The sequence below is a fragment of the Toxotes jaculatrix genome, chromosome 18 (genome assembly GCF_017976425.1).
Source record: "Toxotes jaculatrix isolate fToxJac2 chromosome 18, fToxJac2.pri, whole genome shotgun sequence".
Taxonomy (NCBI): Eukaryota; Metazoa; Chordata; class Actinopteri; family Toxotidae; genus Toxotes; species Toxotes jaculatrix.
This window is the reverse complement of record NC_054411.1, coordinates 16,494,157-16,510,872: the sequence shown is the minus strand read 5'-3', so window position 1 is coordinate 16,510,872 and position 16,716 is coordinate 16,494,157. Positions and strand designations below refer to the sequence as shown.

Sequence of the window (16,716 nt, the reverse complement as noted above, 5' to 3'; positions counted from 1 at the left end):
TTATTTCCACCCTCATTCCAGCATCTCAAGTTTCTGTGTTGCACAGACAACCTGCTAATAAGGGCTTTCTATTGGAAGAGGTGATCGGTGTGTTGTTGCAGTAGCGCAGGGCGGCGCTGTTGCACCTCCACGTCCAGAACTATCTCCCGTTTTCCGCATTGCTGCCGCATCAAACGCTTGTGAAAACATGGCGTCGGCCCTGGGTCGCCTGGCCAGGCTGTCGGTCCTGAGAAACGCCCGCACCTCGCCGCTGAGCGCCGCCGACGGGCCGGGGAGGACCGTGGCACCGTGCCGGACAGCCGTGTGCACATCCTCCGGTGCCATTCTGCCCAAACCCAAGAAGGTGAGTGTCGATTTGAAGGGTCAGTGCGGTGTGTGGAAATAAAAAGGAAACCTGCTCGGTTACGAAATTAGACACCGGCAGAGAAGGGAGGGGAGCTCTCCTCGTAGAAGATGAGTGAAATAATAAGTTGAGTGCGTACTCACAAACATGCTAGTAAACAGCTCTGCTGCAGTCTTTCTCTCAGATATTAGAAGAAGTCATCCTTGGACAAGCTGCTTGACTTGAACTAACTTAGTTGTCTCTATGGTGGGACTGTGTGACACTTGGGGAGCAGACCCCCTTCGGCCTTATCCGGATTGCTCTGGTAGTGGTGCCCTTCTTGTATGTGGGGACTCTGATCAGCAAGAACTTTGCTGCGCTGCTGGAGGAGCACGACATCTTTGTCCCCGAGGACGATGACGATGATGACTGAGGGGTGTGTAAGGCTTCCTGGTTATCAGGTATCACTGGCTTGGATTGTGGGCTTCACTGTGAATTGTGGCAAAAAAAAAAAAAAAGTATACACACAGACACACACACACACTTGCTCAGTCTATTTGGTGCATGGGCGACAGCTGTGGGAGACATTCAACTTAAAGAGGCCCTAACCCAGAGGGAGACCCCTCCACTACAGTACTGACTGCTGCATTTGAGTACAAGCTGAAATATGGAATTTCATATTTCCAACCATTGTAAATAAAAAAAAGTTTGCAGCATGTCGAATTAGTATGACTGCCTACATACTCAATGGTCAACATTATTATTATTTTTTTTTAATTTATCCCACATTGGCAGCTCGAATGCACCAGTAGAGAGGGGAAGAGTACAGTTCAGTGTAGTGCCCTTGTGTGCTTCTGTTTTGTTTGTGATTTTTGCAGCTGTTGCTGAACAGATTTCTAAGTTGATAAACTCTGTCCCTTTATGGATGCAAATTAAAGCAGGATAAACATAAATAATTTTTTTTTTAAAAAGTCACAACTCATTTTTCTTTCCTCCACAGATCATCTTGCTTCATCACTACCACCTGGAGGAGTCTGAGCCTCTGAGCAGATAAATGCCTTCCTCTGCTGTGTTCTTATGTCACCACTGTCTGCACTGGATTCAGGGTTTTTGCTGTTATCCACACTGTTATAGGGCTGTTCCAGGCTGATCATAGCGTACTGTATTTGCATGCACTACTCAAGTCTTAATAAAGGTAATGATAATTGTAAAATGCAGCACATGCTCACTGATGTTTGGTACAAGTGGATGGCAGTTGTGAAGACATAAAACAGACACCCCACAGTCAGTCACATCCACAGTGCAATGCTGGTGTCACATAACTGAATGTAACAATGATGAACATAAGTTCTCATTGTTTATGTTTATGACGTCTGTCCTAAACTCTACTTCGAATGAGCCACCAATCAAAATACAATACAACAAAGTGATTAAATCCCTGCTTGATATACAGGTACATTTAAAGCACAGTCGAATTCCCAGGTCCATAAAATACCAGAGCAACAGTTCTTCCATACTATTTAAAAGGGGACGTTTCATTCAAAATCTCCAAATGGAAGACATTGTTGAGAACAGCTTCATTAAGAATTAAATAATTTGTTGAACTGTCCCTTTAAGTTAATTCCAATAAGACTATGACTGAGAACAAAAGACACAACTTTAGGCATGTGGTAGTTAAGTGTGTATTTACAGTAAAGGGGAACATCTGTTTCACTGGACACAAGCAAAGGGAGGACAAGAGATCAGCAGGTAGCTACACAGTTCATGGGTCATGGCCCCGGTAGAATTTGGACAGGAAGTCAGTGGGACGAGGTTCCTCGGTCTCATGGAAATAGCGCATTACATGGGTCTTCTGCTTCCAGATGTGGATTGTTTCCTGGAGCTCCATTTTACCCTGAGGATTAAATAATATGTGCACACAAAAATGTTTAAGTGCACCTGAGAGGAAACGGCATATTGTTGGAACAGCCAACTTCTACACTCATTCAACTGAGGTGGGAAATTTGGATCCACAAACACTGATGAGAGGTACTGGACGGCCTATCAGTTCTATAAACAAGGTAAAATGATAAACTGTTGATGTCGTTCACAGTTTAGAGCAAAAGTGACTTTACCTTAATGACTAGCATGTCAATCACACGGGGGTCGGTGATGTGCTTGTTCTTGTCGAACATCTCCCTCACTTTGTCTCTTCCCTGACGCGTTGTGATGTCCAGCTGAAACACTGCAACTGTAGAGAAAGAAATATGAGCAAAAAGTCAACGTTTCGTCCACATCAACTTCATCCAGGAACTCAGGCGTTGGCTATGAATACAAAACTTAATAAAGTAACAGATTAATGGTTAGACTGATAGACTGAGCATGTGTGTGTGCTCTTTACATAGAAAATGAAAATATCAATACTCACTACTATTACCATTTAAATTAAAACACTGAGCTATTATGGGACTGATGAGGTGGACAGCTTACAAACTGTAAGCAGAATTTAAACCAGCCTCAGTTTGTGCTTCTCCTGTATTAATTAACTGGAGCTGAATGTAAACATACATTGTACATAAAATGACAGACGCCCTCAACTAGGACATAAAGACAAATTTCATCTTCATCAGGTGGTGTCTCAGTTACATGGGTGAGTGAAACATTTTTTTTTTCATGGCACCACAATCTGAAATACAACTGATAAGTATTGAACGAAATAGCGGAAAGACTAAACATTGCACAGGAAAAAAAAGGAGCTCGCTGTTTATCGCTTTCTCATTATCCATTTACTTTACATTATAATATCAACGTTTTTATCAAAAGCTGTGAAACAGAAAACGTCTGCACAAATGTATTATGTTTAGGTTGCTACTTGCTAGCAGCTAATGTTATGCTGAACCTTCACAGACACGACCTTGACGCTCGCACCGCTTTTATGTATTTTTTGTCCTCCCCAGCGGACCGACATACCTGTGTTAGGGACCTCTCGGTACCAGGCTCGGTACAGCTCCCGGACCCTGCGCTTAGCGTCATCGAGGTCTCGGCTTAAAATCGGTTTGACAACTTTAGCGGCACCAGTCGCCACTCGGGTCGCCGTCGTGGACGCCATGACAGCTGCCGCTTAAGCGTTTCCGGTTTTTCTTACTCGATGGTGTAATTATGTTGACAAACACTGTGGTGCCACCTAGAGGGAATTCAGATTCAAGGAAGAGACGGTCTGTCACCGACAGCCAGGTATAATTAAGGTATATAGGTGTTTGGCACCACTAAAATCCAATGCAAGTGTTTCTGTTGAACTGTTTTTTTATTGATTGCAAAAAATGTGTATAATTTACAAAGATGATACAGGCTCTTCAGTATATTAAATATGAAAAAGTTTTCAAAAGGCAGGTAGATACGTCATTTTATCACAATACATACTGTCAATAAAAAAAAAATTGGCTCATCAACGCAACACCTGTCATTTGTTGTGGTGGCGGCACACAAATGCCGATTATGATCAGGGGGGACTGGAAGCATGAGAGTTCCTGCTTCTCAGCCGTGGTTTAAAAATAAAGACATCTGTGATGTGGGACAACGTTCATTCAACAGCTTTTACAAGCATCCCAGGAGAAAGCTGACCCCAAATACGCCTCTATATAATCAGATCAACTTCCGATTCAGCTTGCCAGGAATTAGAAACTTTTGCTGTCTTGTCCTGTATTAATCCCATTTTTTTGTTTCAGAATTTCGCATTCACAAGCATCACACAAGCACAAATATTACTAGGTAGAAAATAATTACACCAAATGATAAGCTCCCATTTCTAAAGAAACGTGTGCCATTTTCACAGAGTAAACATGACTCAAAAGCTGTACAACGGAAAACTGAGATGACAGTAGCTCTTCTGCAACTGTGCTAACTCTTGCTGTCTCAGACAGAAGACACAGTGGCAATGAGACATTAATCCAACAAAAAAAGCTGATACAGCACAAAAACTCTTTATCTACAATACCTGATAAAAAAAAGAGAAAAACATGTCACTCAACAAATATTCCAGTTTTAAGACCAAATGCGCACTCATACACGCTTGTACTCACAAAAGCAGTTAAAAAGCAAGTTAAAATTAAAAAAAAAGAAGAAAAGTGCAGTTTTATATATCATGTGTGGCCCAGTGTAATGAAACCAGCTAATAGCTACTCTATGCTGCTCATTGGCAGAATGATTGAAATCTAAGGCACTATCATGGTCCCCACACAGCCAGAACTGTACAAGTCCTACAATCATCTCCTCTGCTCCTCTCCTGTATCTGTCTTTGATTCAGTCACCACGATGCAGACACACCTGCAAAACAAAACAAAAATACACAGAAAGATTTTAAAAAAAAAAAACTAGCCAATACAAATTTGAATTAATACCTGCCTCTAAAACTCTCAGTAGGGGCAGTGACACCGCACATCATTTCCCTGTCTATTCTACACGAGTCCACACCTGTCACTGTGTCTGGCAGAACATTAGTACCAGCAGCAGGTCCTCAGTGGTCCAGGCTGTTGCCCAGCTTTTGCCCCTCCTGCAGAGCAGCCATGGCCAGCTTCAAGTGCTCCTTTAGACTCTGGATTTCTCGCTCGCTCCGGCCCTTCATCCCGCTCAGCTCCTCGTGCACCTCCTTATATCGTTCACAGGCCAGCCGTTTCTCCTGTGGGGCAAAGAGCGTCAGACGAGCTCAAGTTCCCCAATCTGCTACATCAACCTGCTCTCGTACTGTCTAAGTTTTACATTACATCCACTAAGAAGAAAACATTCTGTCTAAATGTGCTAGAAGTGTGTTTAAAATGAGATGATTCATGTGGTATAACACTTGGTGTTTATGGACCACCTAAGCCAACTACATAGATTTATCTTTACGACTATAAGACATTTAACCATGACATTTTTCAAAGATGAGAGGATTAACATTCCATGTTATTCATGTAATAATGTAGGATTTATACAAGAACAAACAAAAAACCACCCACAGTACCGTGTTCAGAAACTGCAGTTCATTCCTCAGACAGCTGATTTCCTTGTGCAAGTACTCAATCTCGTTTTCTTTCACCCTGAGGAGAACCTGGGAGAAAAACAAAATACTGTGGTTTTCTTTTACTGCCAAAAAAACAACACGCAGAACATATTTTTATGACCCTCAATCCTTATAATTATCACTTGAGTCCACCAAAAACGCACAGTAATTGTGCTCTGGGTGATTTATGATAAGCCGTGTTTCTCTGTAATTTATACAGTACATAACTTGGGCTTCTGGCCAATTGCTGCTTATCATGACATTCCATTTGTATTCTGAAAACTACAGCACAAGTTTGGTAACCAGAGAGAGGATATATGAAATGCTAGATTTTTGCCACATTAGGTTTTGCTTTATTATGCCTCTCAGAGACTTGGTGACATGTCGGTATCATGTGTTTGGACAGAGCACAGGCAGGCTTCTCTCTGAGACTGATGCTCATCTCATGAGTTCAGGCATCTCCCCGATGAAGTGACCTTCAGCCAAATATGTAAAACTCACTTCTTTAGCACTGTACATCAGCAGAAATGTATTTATGAACACTTACTGTGACTTAAAAACTGCATGCCACGCTTTACATACCAACATGATGCCTGTTAAATTTCAAACTTGCACTATTACCTCACCTATGACATTTAGTCATGCAGGAGTTTCCTGAAACTGCATAGTTAGAATAGTTGCAAGAGCATTTTTAATCTGTTCTCCCCCAATATTACCAACTGCACACTACTCCATATTAGATCTGTAAGCTTTAGTATGATTTAATTGTACATGACATCAGATGACCTACATACACGTACCTCTGTGCAACACCGGGCTAAACTACATCCAGTAACTACACATTTTATTTTATCCATAGTGCAGCTACACTACTTTGTGATGAGTGAAATTTGAACACTTAACTAAACTAGAATTAAAAAACTTTTGTTTTTCTAAGACTCATTCATATGTGTGCACCCCATTACAGGTGTGGCTGTCCGTTCAGAAAGTTATAAGAAACCAGCAGACACCCCCCCGCCTCATCTGCTTTCAGTTCTGAGTATTCAGAATCCGTGTTTTTACCTCTAGTTCACCAGCCGTCCTGTCTTTGTTGTCCTCTGCGCCCTGATCTGTGATGGGAGATCGTATACGGCTGATCTCCTCTGTCAAACGGGCCTTTAAGTCCTGCAGAGGAAAATATTTGGTTTTTAATCATTTTGAATGACGCCCACTGATGGATCACTGGTCTTATATAGCCGGAGTGCAGATTCTTTTCTGGCATTAAAAGTAAATCTTGTTGAGCCTGGACACTGCACAATAACAGGCTGATGAGAGACCTAATTGTATAGTTGAGAAATGTGGGACCATGCTTCTCAAAATTTCTCAAAAGTCCAAACATTTATAGTCACACAGTCTGTAAAAAATCTCATCGTGTATTTAAGAATTACAACATCAACGAGAACAATCTTTCACCTCAGCTTAGTGATGACAAGACTGCTCCACCTCACCTGGTTCTCTTTCCTCAGCTGCTCCATATCTCTCTCCTTGCGGCTGATCTCTCTCTCTCTCTCTGCGTTGCTCTGCTCAGCTCGGTTTAGCTCCAGACACTTCTGAGAATAGCGATCAGAAAGTCCAGCCAGCTCTCTGTGCAAGGACTGAGATTCTGCCCTGCAGAAACAGACCAATATCACATAAAACTGTTGTAGAAATCAGAAATACATACAAAATAATCAGGTTCAGAATTAGTAATAATTAGCTCAGTGATATACTCTGCTATGCATACTTCTAAAGCTAAGTTTAATCTTACTGTATAGTACGTATTGCATTAATTAACAGCAACATAATGTGGCTCATAAAGTATGAGTGTTTTGTCCATTTTCATGAGGAAAATATTTTCTGCTGTGGTTTTAAAACATCTTTACTGCTCATGACCAGTAGCCACAAAAATAAGGAGTATGCCATGAGCAAAAAAAAGAAAAAAAAGAAAAATGCAGAGTAGGCAACACAGATAAGCCCTAAAATGCAGGTTCCAGTAGCAGACAGCGTTGTGTCAAAGGCCTTGTGAGGCTTACAAAGGAAAACTAATCCATGACCAAATTCTTCTACATTCCTTAAGTGCCTAACAGGACCCAGTGGCCGCTGTGGTAATGGCCTTGCTTAGACGAGGAGCCCTGGATTATTGTAGCGTCTGCAAATTCTACCTTTTATTTTGCAGAAAACCCTTTTTGTGGCCAACTAGCTCCCACTTAAAAGCACAAGGGAGCTATTCACATAAATTACCAATGCTGGCCTGCACTGCTGGAGACTGAGGGCCAGGCTACAATAACTGAGAATTTATTTTCAAGGCAATATGGACTAAAGGCTTACACAGGACAGAGGTCCTTGTGCAAGCTCTTTATAAGCTTGTATTTCTACATACATGGAAACTATGTATTTTTTTCCAATATATTTTTGTTAGCTACTCAACAGCCATGCTAACAGACATAAACACTGGATGACTGTGTCTGTTAGCATGTTTGTGGGTGACAAGTATACATCTCTATCACACAGGCAGAAACTTTGATTTGAAGTTACTCACTGTTGTTGGGCTTGCAAAGTCTGCGAGTCTAGCACCCCGCTGCTTAGCCTCTTGACTTTCTCCACCTCTCTCTCCAGCTCCTCTTTGTGTTTCTTCTTCAAAGCCTCCATCACTGAAATACAAACACACAAGCGTGACACAACTGCTACATGATCTCTCTATAACAGCACCTCAAGCTTTTTCTGACTGGGGAAACTCGGGGATCAAAGAAACCGAGACCAGCTGAGAACAGCTCTTCAGAACAAGGTTTGATGTGAACACAAAACGTTTTTTTATAGCCTTAACCTGCATTAAAAAGACAGTCAAGTTAAAACAAGTATGCATTATCAACATAGTATGTATTTTGTAAGATTAAATGACATTTACATAATTCACAGACATCCAACACCTGAATATGGAAGTGGAATGAGGACACTACAGAGGACAGAGAATAACCCAGTGATGATGATAACACCCCGTTCCTATACTACTTAATGTGAACAGTGAACTCCATTTGACCTTTGACCCCAACCTAGATTCTTTTAGGACCTTCTTGATGATTGGCCTCAGTAAAATTAACTATTAGTGCTGTAACATTTAATCATATTTTATTAAGAAAATAATGGCTGCCTTCACACATGCGTAACACAGCTATTTTGGTCTTTATAAACTTTTCTCCCCCGTCTGGTGCTGACCTCGTGCAGTGTCCTGGGTCTCCTCCAGCAGCAGCCTGTCTTTCTCAGCCTCTAGCTCCTTGATCTGGCGCTCGTGCTGCCTCTGCAGCTCCTCCAGCGCCTGTCGGTGAGCGCGCTCCATGGCTGCCAGGCTGCGGCCGCAGGGGGCCTGAGGGCCACAGCCGCCCCGGACACCTCCACCACCTCTCCCTCCCCCTCCTCCCCCTCGTTTCAGTTCCTCCACCTGCTGCCTCAGTGACGCCACCTGAGAAAAGACAAAGACAGAGGTAAAGCCCACTGAGCGACAGAGGTGGGGGACAGAAGACTATCAATGTAATACGTGATTAGCATGTTTACATAAGATGGCACAGAAGCTGGTGTTGGCAGTGAAAGACATAAGCAGTAACACTTCTGTTTTTTTTAAATGAAGTACGACTCCAAAGCTTAACCAGGCCCAACAGGAATAATTCAAACTTACTGAACTGCAAACACAATAACCTGAATGAACACTTTCACCAAATCAGTGAGTCTGTTGCAGAGTCCCACTGCCAACATGTAATCTACACATAATCACAGGCAGAACCACCAGGTTGAGCCATTGTTTTCTTATGGAAACACTGATGATGCCAACATTCACTCCACTGCCACCCCGGGTTTTGAACATTGGCTGGATTTTATGCTTGTTGGTGCGCTTGAAGTTCAAATTATTTGAACTTTAACCTCCCCCACAGCTGATCTATCAAAGCCTGTCTAATCAGATTCTCGCTAAAAGAAGAGGCTTAAACACAGAGGAAACGTCTGGGCCACAGCCGCTTCTCTTTAGCATGAATTTAACAGCTGTTTCTAAATCATATGAATATGTATGATAACATATCGTGGTGCAAATCAGCCTGCGTGTCATGTGTAAACAGCCTCAGTGCCAGAGTCTACAAACCCAGATTCAAACAAAGATGCACATCACAACACACAGAGACAGAACAGACAGGAGCTTCAGCAGCATTTCCCATATCGCTCGTAATCTCCTTAGGTGCTCTCATCATCACTTTTTATGTTTTATTTTCCACTGGATAATATTTCAAATGGAAAACACTGCTGAAGAGTAGGGCTTGGTGAGAACATAGTGACTCAAGTGTTAAAAGCCAGAAACAGGAAATGTTACTTCATCCGGACAGATGAAGGGTTAATTTGCATTTTATTTAATTTGCAAATTGGAAAATCATCTCCACGCACTACCTCCCTCTGCAGCGCCTCATTGGCTGGCTGGTTGGAGGAGTGTGATCCCATTGGTGGTAAAGAGCTCATCTTTATTGGCATTTGTTCAATCTCAGCCCACTTTTTCTCTATCTCATCCTCCATGCGCAGCCTTTGGTTCGATCCTGTGCCCGTGCCCTTCCTGGACAGCACAGCTTCCCACTGGCTACTTGTGTTCCTCTCCTCCTGCCATTGGCTGTGCTCCCTCCCCTGTCCCTCTCCCGCTTCTCTCTGACTGGCTGGGAGAGGACTGGAGGAGGCGGAAACAGGGGACAGCTCAACGTAGTCAAACCTACGGTGAGTGGCCGGGGCGGAGATCGGAACCTCCGACTGAACATCGCTGTGACGTGATGAGGGGCGACGGGAAGACAGCAGAAAGCGTGACTGGGAGTTTTCCTTGTCACTGCTGCTGTCAGGTAATCTAAAGAAGATTAGAGAAAACAATTCTAAATCAAGGTAATCCAAATAAAATCAAACAACAATGAATAAATCAAGGCATGATTTCTTCTTCGACTATCTGATACCCTCATAAATCCTCTTTTAAATCAACTAAAGAAGTAACTGATCAATCACAATTTCATCGGGGTTGATACAATAACTAAATCAATGGCATTCAAGGCACAGTTGGCGGTGAGTCATTATGAAAACAGAACATACTGAGTACTGCCATTCTGTGTTATTAATGGGCCTCTGATTCATCTACATCTGCCAAAGCATACAGCAGCTAAGACAAAGGCAAAGTTACTGGTGCATGTGAGCAACAGAGCCTCTTATCTGACTGTATTTAGCCAAGGCTGAGCCGTGGCAATTCGAAAGAATGCTAACCGGTGTTAAAATACTGAGTGTAAGCAAGCACATCACAGATTACTGGTAGAAGGAAGCATACAACCTGCCTAGAGGCTGCCTTTTAGGGCAGGGAGTTACCAAAAACCCCAAATAATGAGTAACTTCTTCAATGAATTAAAGTAAGACAAGCAAATGTTAATTTTTACATTATAATTAATCATCTGCAAATATGTAATTCGGTCATTTTCAGTCAATATAGTAGCTGTAATAGCATCAGAGGTCAGAGCATGTAAATGCATGCAAATGATGTATTTCTAAGTTTTAGCCTCTCAAATCTCAAATGCATCTGACAAAATGCTTTATGCTCCACACAAAAGTTGATTATATTAATGTTTTGTAAGTTTTTGACACATTCAACAATTCAACTGGGAATTACTGTGTGAGGTCTGGAGAGCTGCTGGGCCGGATACACTTCTTTAAAACCTCGATCCAGTTCCGCCTGATCCCAGCCGTCATGGCAGACAGCGTGAACACGGCCTCCCGCGTCTGGAGAACAAAGAAAAAGAGGACGCAGTTTAAGGTGATACGAAGATGTGACACAACTGGGATGAGATAGAGATGATAAAGGAAAACTGAAAGAGAAAGATACAGAAAGAAAGGTGGAGGAGAAGCAAAACAGAGATGTGAGTCATGATAACGGAATAACAAGTAAATGAAGCAGACACTGAGCACGGGTGTGGTTAGGGAAGACAAAAAAGGGGGCGAATATAAAGAAGAAAATCAGTCACATACACAGTCTATGGAAGAGTCAAACCTGTGACATAGATATTCACCTGTATCTGAAAGCCGTAGTTCTTCTCCACATCAAACTCAGACACCTTCACACAGGATTTTAGGTCAATCTCTCCGTCCATATCATCTTTCTGTGCAGGAAACACAATAATATGCTCACAATCGACACAGAAACAGGATATATTCTTCCACTTTTTCACTGCCATGAATGATACAATATTCTTGTTTATGCTTGAAATGCTCATGCAAGCTTTTTTTTTTTTTTACTAAAAACCATGACTGGGTTCATTACAAAAATCTCACATATGCAACAGAAATAAAAATATACCTCCTCTGCACATGAGTCTCTGTAGTACTTCAGTCCAGCATCAGTCAGAACAAACCAGTGCTTCTTCCACTGAACACATAAGATATTGATTAATCCAAGATTGAACTGAGATCGGCAGCTCTTAAGTACAGATATGAAAACGATCAAAACAACACAAGGATAATATCTGAAACTGTAACATCAAACAGTGTAGTATTAATATCTTATTTTGAAAATAAGTCTGGTCTGAAAGAGCAATGACAAGCCTTGACAGTGACACAGAGAACCCTCATGTTAAAGTGAGGACTTACAGTATGTGACATGTGAAGCGAGAAGCTAATTCACTCAAGCATATCATTCAAAGAGAAGAGACACCTGTTGTGCCTCAAGCCATCAAGCAATTACAGTGATAACAGGATAATCTACTGCTATCACCTTACACACAACCTTTCTCATTAGGAAGGAAGGATCGAGGGTAGTGAGGATGGAAGGAGAGGAGGATGTGACACCTGACTGGAGTACGAAGCTCAGCTTTACTGTACTTTACCTCGCCACTATCGTCCAGTTTTGACATCCATCCCTTTTTGAAGTTCAGGAGGTCGGGCTGCAAGGCAAGGAGGACACGTGTCACGTTCGCTGGCCTTCATTTGTATGTTTGAGAGAAATGTTACAGAGCTTGAAGGACAGAACTCTGTTGTCTGCGTTTTACAGAGAACAAACACACAGGTAACGTCAGCAGAAACAGAAAGAAAAGAACTAGATGTAACAAACAAAACAACAGGACAAAGCATGCTACAAGCCCACATCGAAGGGTGGGGCATACTCAATATAATGACATCTCAAAACAAGAAATTAGCAGCAACCACACCACCACAGGCTTCCTATCACTTTACATGAAGACAACAGATACAATGCTGGTGACTTATTTTTCCCACAAAGGACATAAACCAGTTTCTATTGTGGAGAAACTTTCTTAAAATGCATGTTGAAACTGGTACAGTCATTTAAAGTCAACTTGTGTATACACTTCTTTGAAACTATGTTTTGAAACATGAATACTTTTAGATCACTACATTACCTAATGCTTTAATTCAGTTTTAGCACTTAATATTCATCATGATGATAGTATTGTACATTGTGATCATTCAATAAAGCCCTATGTTGTTTAATATAGCATCTCAACAAGACTGTGTTTCAAACAGGGTGCTGCTCTGTTGCACTGCAGCAATGCAGATATATGAAAAAGGGCACTGGCTGCAAAGAAAGATGCATATGAAGTGTGAAAAATGACAGGAAACAAATGAGACTACAAAGGAAAAGGACACAACATATCTGAAGAAAACAAACAGAAAGACTAGGACTTGGAGCAGCACTTAGTAAAGGAAGAAAAGGTTTGGAGACTTAACAAATTTGGAAGGGAAACACCAGTGTCTACAGTCCCTCTTTTGCTCATGACTCAACCCTGATGCACATTATGAAATATTTTGCATGTCTCTTGCTGCAGCTGTGTGGTAACAGAACATACATTAATGTACATGCTTCAGCTACTCTACACCATTTCCAGTTTTTGCTTTTGACACGGTGGCAGGAAGAGGACAACTCGAGCCAGGTACCTCAAAATCTGATGATCCCAGATTAAGATTAGGCAGCTTTCTCTAACATACATTCCTGACTTTGCTTATCTCTCTTTCACTAGCGTGTACATTCCTCACTTCTAAATCTCTTACTGCATTTGTCGTCTCATCTCCCACTGGTGTCTCATTTCCATCACTTTTCTCTTTTCTCTCTGTTGCAACTGCTTGTTGTTCATTTCATCTGCTTTCTACATCATATTGTTCTGCTCCCTCTTTGTTTGAGCTCTTATTTAATTTCTCAGTCTGTGCTGTCATCTCTAACCGCCCCTATTCTGTATTTATACTCCCTTCCTGGCTTGAGTTGTGTTCTTGTAAGCCACAGCACCACCCAGTTTTTCTCTGCATAAGCCAGTTCATCTGTGCTACTGATCTTCTTTAATCTAACTAATTTTAAGGTCTGATGACCATCAACAGGCTGCGTGAAAGGAATAATGTGTTGAGCAACACCATGTTGAGAAGACATGGATGTATTACTAAATTTGATAAGCCCTGTGTTATATTTAATTTTTCAACATTAATAAATGATGTGGATAATCACAACTAATGGCTGGATCATCAGGTGCTGGATCATCAAATACAATAGGAAACCTGTTTCAGAGGCTGACAGCTGTATTTTGTAAGACAGAGGAGATTAAAAAGGATAATCACCGGTGACTGTGTTTTCTGTCCTTTTTTTTTTCTTCCTCACCAAAACTGTGCAAGTACATGGAAATAAACTGCAGGAGCAAGTTACAATGTGTCAACCCTCATTATAAATTAATGTTATCTAGACAATTCATGCCCATAAGCAGGGTGAGGGAGCGGCCATGAGGGGGGCAGAGAAAAGGGCAGCATCTGTTCTGAATAAACCTAATGCAGCAGTGTTTCTCCTTGTCATGTGCTTCAAGATCAGTGACCTTGCTTAAATGGTCAGAGGCAGGAGGAAGAAGGTCAAACGCTGGCGACAGTTCGGGACAACGTCCACTCTTCCTGACTCCTGTCTCCCATCAGTATAGAGGAGCATTGTCTGGTGAGCTTAGCCTTGTCCTTTGGGCCTATTACAGCATGTGTGGTTCCCTTCTTCACTTGCTTTCTGTTCAGTTAAACAGATTAGCTCTCAGAACAATGTGAATAGGAGCATACCTAATGATGCACTCACTGTGATCACAGTTCATACATTACAATGGTACAGAGAACCACATACCTGGATGTTATTTTATTTTAAAAAATAATAAATAAATAAATTGAAAGGTTTTCTAGTTTGTCTGTGTGCAAACAAGGACCATGTGTAACAGTTGGTTGTAACAACTGACACACAGGCTATAAGCTACTAACACTTCCTGCTACTGTAAACAACACAGGGTCAACAGATCACACTGCATAACACCTGGAAACTTTCTTTTTAAGATTTGCCACAGAAACGTAGGAATCTTGAGTTAGCTGAGCACACGGGCGTTACAGACAGCACAACGAGTATGTTTCAGTTTTAAGCTAGCGAGAAGTTGGGAGTCATTTCTGCCCATTTAACGTACACACCCCTCGAATCAAACAAACGGTGGCTAGAAGAGTCCGTTAAAAACTAGCTAAAGAGTCCACATTAACATTTCTTAAACACAAAACATTTAAACAAGGCAGATCTCTGCCCAGGTGCTATCCATTCACCTATCTAGGTGAATGGATAGCACCTGGGCCAGGCTTCATTTGAGATATGGTAAATGCAGGAAGAAGTGACAAGACAGGAAAAACAAACTGCTCTGAAGGTGTAACTGAACTTACCGTCATGATAACAGGGTCCAGAGAGGGTAAAATAAAGACAAAAAAAAGGGAAAGTACCGTTACCTCACGCAAAACAAAAACCTCCTCCTGCTCTCAAACGGTTCACTGCCCGGCTTAGTTTAACCACTCAGGCAAAAATATGACTTTCTTTGGCGTTACGCGAAATTAAATAAAACCCCGCCATTCATACCCGTGTTAACTTAACCAAGCGGACCGCCAACGTCCATGGCAGATTTCAGCAGTTTGGGGAACGTGCATTCATCCGACTAAAACATGGACAAACCGCTGGAATTTAAAGGAGGAAAAAAAAAAGTTTTAATTTCTCAACTTTCTGACAAGTCGTGGGAGGCTAGTGTTAACGTGTGACTTGGCTGTGGCTGTGGCTGTAGCTCTGCTCGCTGCTCTCTCTCTCTGCCCCTGTCTGCCACTTCCTGGGCGGATCCGCGAAGATCGTTTGAGAAAACAAGCCTACCTAACCGCACGGTGCTGGCTCTGAAAACTGGGGTCCGAGGACCTCCAGGGGCTAAAAGGGGATTAAGTGGGGGGTCCGCCCCCACCTCCCCCTCTTACCCCCATACTCCCCTGCCACATGAGAAGTATTTTCGTTCTGATTAATTGCACCCACAACAGATTATGGCAACAAGAAAATGTACAAAAATGACAAATGTTCAGTTTGAGGTGCCACTACTTCACTTTTGCTGAGACCAAACCTCTGAAAAAGTCTTTGGGGGATCAGTGACACGGAAATGTTTAGTTATCCCCTACTTTTTACAAACACACAGAACACATTTACTGGCTATATATATATTTTTCCTAACTGAATATCTTTGGGCTTGCATACAAAGTGGCACTCCCCCCTCCAAAATCCTCTCTTGGTAGCTATTGGTTTCAGTTCAGGAATTTCAACACATGCCCCAGCAGACCACAATTGACAAAGCTCAGTCAGTCTTATGAAATGCCTCTAGGGTGTAGGTGAAGTCTAAAGGCACACAACAAGCAGAGAATTTATAAAAAAAAAAAAAAGCCACATGCTGTAGATAGAGATACACCAGCAGGTTGGTTTGCCAAGTACATAAAAACCTGTACGATTATACACAGATTCTGTGTGAACACTGGACAAGCTGCCAGCAGCAGCCTAGTAAATATGTAACAGAAACACTGTGTATACTGAAATAGATGAAACTGCAATGAACTGGCATTGAACCATGTGTGCTTTAGGTTTATGGTGTTCACTACAAACATTAGAGATAAGGGAAAATCAACTGTACAACTTCACTCCCCATATGGCCCAGTGGGAGAGAGGTTGGCCCCCCACACACACACACACATTCATATAGTAAGAGAACACACTTGTACTGTAAGAGGACTGGCTACACCACATACCTGCATTTGCTCTGATCTGTGGTGATTATCTTTCCAAGAACTGCCTTCATCGCCTGTGGGACTGCCAGACCTCTGGAAAAGAACAGCTTGTAGTGATGAAGATAATCAAAGTCCTAAGGAGCAAATACAGAAACCTCCAGAGGTTCCCATCCACAGACTTTTTCAAATCTGGTGTTTACTATGTGGAAAATGTGGTTAAGTATTAACACATTAGGCAGGTGAAAACACAGTTCTACTGCAATGGATTATACTATGTAGG

At 42.0% G+C, this 16,716-nt stretch overlaps 3 protein-coding genes across 5 annotated transcripts; 1 reads left to right on the top strand and 2 right to left on the bottom strand.

The window, feature by feature from the left end:
* Window positions 1–147: 147 nt before the first annotated feature.
* LOC121198829 (essential MCU regulator, mitochondrial-like) lies at window positions 148–1,539 on the top strand. 2 transcript variants are annotated; one of them, XM_041063165.1, is made up of 3 exons: window positions 148–343; window positions 618–758; window positions 1,323–1,539. In XM_041063165.1, exons 1-2 carry the CDS (start codon window positions 188–190, stop codon window positions 753–755), a joined length of 294 nt encoding a protein of 97 aa, XP_040919099.1. In that variant the 5' UTR covers window positions 148–187; the 3' UTR covers window positions 756–758; window positions 1,323–1,539. The 2 variants fall into 2 exon arrangements, with proteins under 2 accessions (XP_040919099.1, XP_040919098.1); XM_041063164.1 differs by having other exon boundaries at window positions 149–343; window positions 618–783.
* A 451-nt stretch (window positions 1,540–1,990) lies between these two features.
* Window positions 1,991–3,428, bottom strand: ndufa6 (NADH:ubiquinone oxidoreductase subunit A6). Its single transcript, XM_041063163.1, has 3 exons — window positions 3,272–3,428; window positions 2,437–2,552; window positions 1,991–2,216 (listed from the first exon to the last, which is right to left on the bottom strand). Exons 1-3 carry the CDS (start codon window positions 3,408–3,410, stop codon window positions 2,085–2,087), a joined length of 387 nt encoding a protein of 128 aa, XP_040919097.1. The 5' UTR covers window positions 3,411–3,428; the 3' UTR covers window positions 1,991–2,084.
* A 158-nt stretch (window positions 3,429–3,586) lies between these two features.
* triobpb (TRIO and F-actin binding protein b) lies at window positions 3,587–15,504 on the bottom strand. Of its 2 annotated transcripts, none has more exons than XM_041063280.1 (13): window positions 15,075–15,504; window positions 12,233–12,289; window positions 11,707–11,775; window positions 11,420–11,509; window positions 11,023–11,132; window positions 9,780–10,221; window positions 8,571–8,814; window positions 7,897–8,008; window positions 6,827–6,986; window positions 6,402–6,503; window positions 5,301–5,387; window positions 4,772–4,976; window positions 3,587–4,624 (listed from the first exon to the last, which is right to left on the bottom strand). In XM_041063280.1, exons 1-12 carry the CDS (start codon window positions 15,078–15,080, stop codon window positions 4,815–4,817), a joined length of 1,641 nt encoding a protein of 546 aa, XP_040919214.1. In that variant the 5' UTR covers window positions 15,081–15,504; the 3' UTR covers window positions 3,587–4,624; window positions 4,772–4,814. The 2 variants fall into 2 exon arrangements, with proteins under 2 accessions (XP_040919214.1, XP_040919215.1); XM_041063281.1 differs by having other exon boundaries at window positions 9,783–10,221.
* Window positions 15,505–16,716: the final 1,212 nt, after the last annotated feature.

Excerpts from the sequence above, each read along its gene's own strand:
- triobpb (XM_041063280.1), bottom strand. Across the intron at positions 11,133-11,419 it reads ACTACGGCTTTCAGATACAG|ACGCGGGAGGCCGTGTTCAC; the intron begins GTGAATATCTAT and ends TTTGTTCTCCAG. Across the intron at positions 5,388-6,401 it reads GGACGGCTGGTGAACTAGAG|GTTCTCCTCAGGGTGAAAGA; the intron begins GTAAAAACACGG and ends TTTTTCTCCCAG.
- LOC121198829 (XM_041063165.1), top strand. The coding sequence starts at position 188 with ATGGCGTCGGCCCTGGGTCGCCTGGCCAGGCTGTCGGTCCTGAGAAAC. Across the intron at positions 344-617 it reads TTCTGCCCAAACCCAAGAAG|ACCCCCTTCGGCCTTATCCG; the intron begins GTGAGTGTCGAT and ends CTTGGGGAGCAG.
- ndufa6 (XM_041063163.1), bottom strand. The coding sequence starts at position 3,410 with ATGGCGTCCACGACGGCGACCCGAGTGGCGACTGGTGCCGCTAAAGTT. Across the intron at positions 2,553-3,271 it reads CCGAGAGGTCCCTAACACAG|TTGCAGTGTTTCAGCTGGAC; the intron begins GTATGTCGGTCC and ends CTTTCTCTACAG. Across the intron at positions 2,217-2,436 it reads TTGACATGCTAGTCATTAAG|GGTAAAATGGAGCTCCAGGA; the intron begins GTAAAGTCACTT and ends TTTAATCCTCAG.